Source organism: Terrapene carolina, unplaced genomic scaffold, assembly GCF_002925995.2.
Source record: "Terrapene carolina triunguis isolate 2854851 unplaced genomic scaffold, T_m_triunguis-2.0 Scaffold211, whole genome shotgun sequence".
Classification (NCBI taxonomy): domain Eukaryota; kingdom Metazoa; phylum Chordata; order Testudines; family Emydidae; genus Terrapene; species Terrapene triunguis.
This window is the reverse complement of record NW_020664562.1, coordinates 31,666,049-31,673,563: the sequence shown is the minus strand read 5'-3', so window position 1 is coordinate 31,673,563 and position 7,515 is coordinate 31,666,049. Positions and strand designations below refer to the sequence as shown.

Below are 7,515 nucleotides of genomic sequence, written 5' to 3'. Positions count from 1 at the left end.
TTAGAGGCAGAAGGAATACCAGTCACAGCTAAGGACATATTGAAATACAATAGGGTATTTCAAAAAGTTTTTTTCAACTACAGTGTGTGTATTATATATAATTTCATAGGCGCTGCCTGATTCTGCAGACACTTACACATGATTAACTTCAGTGTGATTGTTCACAAGCATAAAGTTAAGTAACTGTGTAATCATTTAAAGGATTGGGCTTTTATTCAATACACATTTATTTAGCAAAGTTTTTAACAATTTATTGGTAAAATAGTAACTGAACTATTCACTGCAGTTACATTTAGCATTGCTTCATCCTGCTCTCCAATATATGCCTTGTCAGAAATATTTAACATTTGTTTTTAAATAAAACATTAAGATAAATTTGACTTGTGAGAGCTTATTCTTTCTTGAAGCATAAACACATAACTCTATTAGTGCTAATGGGAATTAGAATAAAACTTTATCCGTACAGCAACTTTCATATAAAAAGTGTATCCCCAGAACATATCATAGGGTTAAATACAAATAAAAGCAGGAAGAGAGAAACTAAGGCATTGACAGGTGATAAAAAACAATTTTTTTCAAAGATCTAAGAACAGATGGTCAATCAGTGAGGTGGAGGCACACAGGAAGGCTATGACAGATGGCAAGAGTGGCAGAGGAAAAGGCTTTGGGCCAACAGGGAGGCTGAACTGGCAAAAAGCTGGTGCTAGCTGAGTCAAGGGAGAACAGAGAAGGAAAGAGAAACAAGGTCCATGAGATAGAAACATCTCCCCATCATTGATAGGAGAAGGAATTGCCTTGACATGTTCACTGGTGTCTCAACAAAGCAGCTCAGTAAAATATAACCAGCAGATAAAGTGAAGGAAGTAGTAAACAAAAATTATTCATTATAAAAGTGATCCATATTGGAGACTTCAAAGAGATGCCACATGGGGGACAAATAAACGACAAATAAAACCTTCTCAGTTTTGGGAGTTTCATTGTACTTTCCCCTTACATTTTCCCCTTTTCCATTATATAAATACCAGGCTTAGGTTAACTTTTGCACTGATAGCATTTGTCAGAGCATGAAATCCATTACTAACCAAAAAAAAGAGTGCTGGGAACTGCAGACCCAAAATGTTAACCAGTATTCAGAAAGCATTCATATAAAGCATCTTTTAAAATAAAAGCAAAAATGTTAAAACAAATTTTGCAATAACTACCCAGTTACCAGTGCAGCTATGACACATAGTTCAGTCTAATGAAAACTAGCAACTACACTAAACATCACAACTGCTTTCTTTATCAGTGACTGATGTACTACAAATAACAACATGAGAGCCTCTTCTCTGAAGAAAAGGAAAGGATGCTGCAGTTAAGCTTCAAACTGAAAATGCAGCTCTTATTTTAGAGTGGGGGGAAATAGTTCCAGCTGGAAAAGAAGTAATTTCTAAACAGCTGGGAACGGATTCAAAGAAATACACATACTGTACATGGTGGAATTATTTAAGTGAGGGCATGGACAGAGCAATTAGTTGACAGTGTAGGTTTTAATCCTCCAGTTTCATTACCTCTTGTCTTCAGTTCATCTTCTTCCACCTCTATATCTAAAGCATCAAATACAGTAACTAGAGGAATCTTCAGTGTTGGATTACCAGGTATTTTAAAATCCTTATTGGAAGAAAAGGCAAAATATAAGTGTGATTATGTTTATAAATCCATTTTTTCTTTAAGTGTTAGTACGGTTTTACTAACATATGCCTATGAACTAAACATAGGAGTTCATTCAAAATAACTGCCTTCTAAATGCATGTTTCATTTTATGTAAAGCAAAAGTAGTTTGCAGCTATGCTATGAAAGCTTACTAATTCAAGCAGGTACTTATGGTAAGAATACAGCACTGCACCAGTTTCTGGAAAACGCTGAGAAAATAAATCAGTCAAAATACAATGCCAAACACTGTAAGATTTCCTGCCACTGCTTCAGGAACAGCAAGCCTGCTTTGCAATTCACCACATAACAATGGATTATAACACAACGTTTATAAAGGATTATGTGAAAGTCAGCACAAAAATTTGCCATCAGATGGCCCACTGCATTTAATCAAGAGAGACAGAAGGTGTTGAAAAGGGATCCTGGCGGCTCCGGTCAGCACCCTGACCGCCTTTTGGGTCGGGACCCCCATGGTTACAGTACCGCCGACCGGGCGTTAAAAGCCTGGTTAGCGGTGCTGCGGAGCTAAGGCAGGCTAGTCCCTACCTGTCCTGGCTCCGTGCTGCGTTCCGGAAGCAGCCAGGAGGTCCAGCTCCTAAATGGGGAGACCACAGGGCTCTGCGCGCTGCCCCCACCCCGAGTACCGGCTCCGCACTCCCATTGGCCAGGAACCAAGGCCAATGGGAGTTGCGGAAGCGGTGCCTGTGGGTGAGAGCAGCGCCCAGAGCCTCCTGCCGCACCTCTGCCTAAGAGCCGGATCTGCTTCCGGGGCGCAGTGCGGGTCCACAGTGCTAGGACAGACAGGAAGCCTGCCTTAGCCCCCCTGCTGTGCTGCTGACTGGGCACCGCCGGAGGTAGAGCCTGTACCCCAACCCCGAGCCCCCACCCCCTGCCCCAGCCCCGAGCCCCCCCCCCAACCTGGAGCCCCCTCCTGCACCCCAAACCCCTCATCCCCAGCCCCACCCCAGAGCCTGCACCCCCAGGCGGAGCCCTTACTCTGAACCCCTCATTTCTGGCCCCACCCAGGAGCCCGCACCCCCAGTTAGAGCCCTCACCCCCTCCCGCACCCTAACCCTCTGCCTCAGCCCAGTGAAAGTGAGTGAGGGTAGGGGAAAGCAAGCCACAATGGGGGGAAGGGGGAGGGAGAGAATGTAGTGAGCGGGGGGCAGGGCCTCAGGGAAGGGGCGGAGCTAGAGTGTTCGGTTTTGTGGGATTAGAAAGTTGGCAACCCTAACAGAGATGCAGTATGAGATAGGCAAATTGTTATTGTATTTTATGTCATTTTTCTGTGAGCACATAAGGGGAGGAAATCCTAAGCAAAATTTTAAGCTAAAAAGCAAGACAAATGTCACAAATCATGCTAATTTCTCCTTATGCAATGTCATATACACTGCAACTTCCTTGAGGGTAGAAAAACAATTGGGTATTGGATGCATTTCAAATCTGAATTCTGCAATCATGCCAAGCATTATGTTTAAGTCAAGACATCATATATTTCAGGAGCACACGTGAATAACATCAGAAAATCCAATATATTTAGCTGAAACACTATACAATTAGAATTCTGTGGTTGGTGTTTTAAGAGAAAAAAATTATGTCCTATTTCAAATCTACTAATATTAAAATTGAAAACATGCTAAAGTTATACAAATATTTTTCAATCATTTCTTCAGCAGTATTTTTCCCCTAGAACTTCTGTGACTTCCCTAATAATATTGTATTGTATACATTTTGCCAATATCTTCTTGGATTCCAACCACTTAGTAGATTCCAACATATGTTGTTAAAAGAATACCCGATATATTTTCTGGTATAATTTTCTTTAAATCAATTTCTTGTAATTCTTGGGTTTACTGTACTATGTTCTCCCCCAGGAAAAAAACCCCACAAAATATTGTGCTTTTATTCACTTTACTCTTTACACACTTATTTTTTACTCTTGTATTTGAACTTCAGCTGTCATTTAACAAGTAGTTAAGCATATAAATAAATAGTGTCTATCCAACATTCTTCACATTAAAATCACTCATCTGTTGACTACAGGGAAATTCTGATGTAGCTTCTCAAGGAAAATGCGGTATGTCTAAATATTAATTATTTAGTGTTCCAATGTGCACAGCACTGTTCAAAAGGTCCAGTCCTGCAAAGGGCTGAGAATCCCCAACTCTCACTGATTTCAGTGAGAGAAATAGGTATGTGCTGGATGTGCAAGTCAGTACCTTCTCCAAGGAAGGTATTTTCAATTTACTTTTAAAATATACAGCATAGTTTATTTTAATGGCATAGTTTTAGCTTGTACATAGAATCTTTAAATACCTGTTTTTTCCCCCTGCTTTCTTTATTTGTCCCAATTCAGCTATTTCTTTTTCATTAATTGGAAGAGCTTATGAGGTTATACCCTCAACTTGATGGCATTTCTCTGTAATGTGATTGCTTTAGAATGCAACATCTGATCAATTCCAAAATATTCTTGGCATCAATGGCCAGAACCCTAATAATTTTGGTGAAAATCAGAAAGGAGGAAAATGGGGAACACATGTAGCCCATGACATCTGCTAGCACAGCCAGAGCTTCAAGGACCTCTGCAATTATCTATAGATCAAACAACTCTTTGAGGGCACCCATTAACACCTTCCAGCCTCAGAATACCTCATCTCCTCTCTACCCATTCTTCCCCATAGAGTTTAACATGTTGACATCATGAATGACTTATCTCCCAGAGAAATAATAACGGAGGGGGAGGGGGAAAGAGAGGTGAAGAGGAAAGGGGAAAATGGGGGTGTCCGTCTAGCCCCTGGCAGATGCGGGGAGGGGGAATGAGGGACAGTGGTGTGTGTGTTAGGAAGTGATGGAAGACACACAACTCCTGGTGAGGAGAAATTGTGGGGCCCGAGTATGAAGGAGGGAACACAGATTGTTCCGGGCATGGATGGCACACAGAACTCCTGGAATGAGGGTAGGAGGAAATGGGAGGTGCAAACAGATGCTGGCACGGATGGACAATAAGGGACCCTGGTATGAGAGGAAGGGCAATGAGGGAGCACAAAGAACCACTGATGGGGAGGGGAGGGGAGGGAAGACTGGGGGTGGCACATAGAGACGCTGGTATGAGGGAAGAATGGAGGACTCTGCTATGGGAGAAGGGGAGATGGGGGACAGATCAAACCCCTGGCAGGGGAGAGACTGGGGAATCACTGAAATAGAGCAACAAAGAGTCCTGTGGCACCTTATAGACTAACAGATGTAGTGGAGCATAAGCTTTTGTGGGTGAATACCCACTTCATCAGACGCAACGTTGCGTCTGACGAAGTGGGTATTCACTCACGAAAGCTTATGCTCCAATACGTCTGTTAGTCTATAAGGTGCCACAGGACTCTTTGTTGCTTTTTACAGATCCAGACTAACACGCCTACCCCTCTGATACTGAAATAGAGGGAGCTAGAAGGTGGCACACAGGGAGCTGGAGAGGGGAGATGCAAGGAGCCCTGGTGTGCACAATGAGTTCTGCCTAAACAAGTTACAAAGTGTGCTACCCCCTAGATATTTTACTCTTTCAGCTACAAATGTTAATTGTTATAAATTATGTGTTAACAATGGTCAAGTTCCTCTATGTTATGATCATGTAATAAATGGCAGTTTAGAAATTTAAATTTCTAGTTTCATTTTCATTATAAAGTTTCCTAAATCCTGGCCATGTGTAAACGTGAAAAAGCTTAACTATCCTAACTGCACTACAAATAATATCAGCTCTCTGATGACTTAATTGTACCTTAATGTGTCTTTGATGACAGCATGCTTTCATGATTAAGTTATTGTTCACTTTTCTTTTAAAACACACACACACACACACACACACACACACACACAGATCATTTACTCCTGCCCTCTGAGGAAGCATATATCATAGCTAAAGAGACCAAAATTACTACAACAACTGTGGATGTACTGCTCAATGGGAAAAAAAAATCTCTAATAAGAAAAAAATTACATACCTTGTTAGTAATTTATAACGATGCAAACCCAGTAAGTTTTACTGAGCTATACCAGAAATATAAGGTCATGTAAATCCTCTTAAATTTTTTTATATTAGTGGCTGAATGAATACAGACTGACAGTTGCCTGCATGTTTCTCCTGATAAACACAATACTTGTGTCTCCATGTGAATCTGAACCTCTCTTTGGCTAGAGGCTCCATAAACAGACACCAAAACAACTTACTCTTCTGCATACAGTAGCCAGTAATAATTTGAATGTGACAATTAAAAACTTCTCACTAACCACAGGATGGGAAGCAAAGCTAAATGATTATTCCCATCTTAAAAACTCAAATGTAATTTCATATTCTCTGGTTGATTTAAAAGATTAAATAAAATATACTCATAACATCATTCTTGGGAAACAAATAGAATGATACACAGAAAGATTTAATGTAGGTTGGGCGTTAAGGTGCATTAGTCCTCAGAGACATAAGAAGGGAAGAGTACAGTACAGAGAATCATATTATTTCCAACACCAGATAAGACACAACTGGGAAATAAGACAAAGCACAGCTAAAACAAGGTCTGTGTGTATTTCACTTGTTTAAAGAACATACCTGTACACTATTTCCTTGTGTTTGGTGAGACAGTCTGGCATTTGGTAATGGAGAATGAGATCCCAATTTTCTATCCAAAAATACCTCTTTGCTACATGTATAACACCAGACACGCAGGGTGGTAAGGTTGACAGTTAAACAGTGCTTTGTGTCCTAAAACAGAAGAAAAAAAATCATTTCGGAACTTACATTAAACCTCAATGTGTCCAAGCCAGAACTGTATTAATACATGAAATCTTTCAAAAAAGACTAACACGTACAAGGTAAAAATATTAACTCTAGCAGCAATTCAGCTGTTCCTGAAACCCAAGCTTTTAACTCGCAACACCTAGACTGAAGGGGTCCAAACCACATCACAAACACCATCCAAGAGGTATGTCTGCTTTAACTATCAGTACAAGTGTTGTCCATAATCATCTTAAACTGTTGCAATTCACTCGCCAAGAAAGTATCTGGATATTGGTAGGGCCCTATCAAATTCATGGTCCATTTTGGTTAATTTCATGGCCAGCTGATTTTAAAATTAGTCAATTTCACATTTTCAGATGTTTACATCTGAAATTTCATGGTTTTGTAACCATAGGGGTCCTGACCCAAAGGCAGTCAGGGTGGGAGGGTCATAAGGCTATTGTAGGGGGGGGCAGGGGAAGAGGAAGTCTCATCCCTCCCCATCCCCAGCTGGAACTAGCAGCTGGAGCCCTGCGCAGGGTAGGAGTCCCCAGCCCTGTGCAAGATTTCATGCGGGAGATCAGATTTCATGATGCGTTTTTCACGGCCATGAATTACCAATACCCAGGGCCCTACCAATGGGATAGAGTTTGTTTTCACTTCTAGGTCAGTATTTAAAAACCTCCCCTGGAGATAGCAAGTAATCAAGCCTTTGGCCCTTGAACAGCTGTCATATGGGAACGTAAAAAAAAGACATTTTAGTTCAGTTCTTAGAAAACTACAAACAAGACTGTCAGCTACCACAAAATGTTGGGGATATATCCTGAATCCAGTTAGTCAAACTGTTATAGTAGAAAGGACTTTTAAGTACAGTCTATGTACTCGGAACTGCCCCAAAATCAAGATTTATCTCAAATTGTAAACATTAGAACAGTAGCATGTGTGTTCTCATCAGATGGGGGGGGTGCAACCCTCAAAAGTTTGGGGACTGCTGCTGTAAGAGCGGACCCAGAAGCTCCTGCCTCGGAATCTCTAACACAATATATTTTCATCCAACACTC

The 7,515-nt window shown here is 41.1% G+C and overlaps 1 protein-coding gene across 1 annotated transcript in view; it reads right to left on the bottom strand.

Moving 5' to 3' along the window:
* Positions 1-7,515, bottom strand: part of LOC112109813 (ubiquitin carboxyl-terminal hydrolase 33) — a 96,317-nt gene that overhangs the window by 54,226 nt on the left and 34,576 nt on the right. The window contains exons 5-6 of the mRNA XM_029912386.1: positions 6,287-6,439; positions 1,551-1,650 (exon numbers count right to left, since the gene is read on the bottom strand). Coding sequence (XP_029768246.1) covers positions 1,551-1,650; positions 6,287-6,439 — 253 coding nt within the window. The remainder of the gene's footprint in view (positions 1-1,550; positions 1,651-6,286; positions 6,440-7,515) is intronic.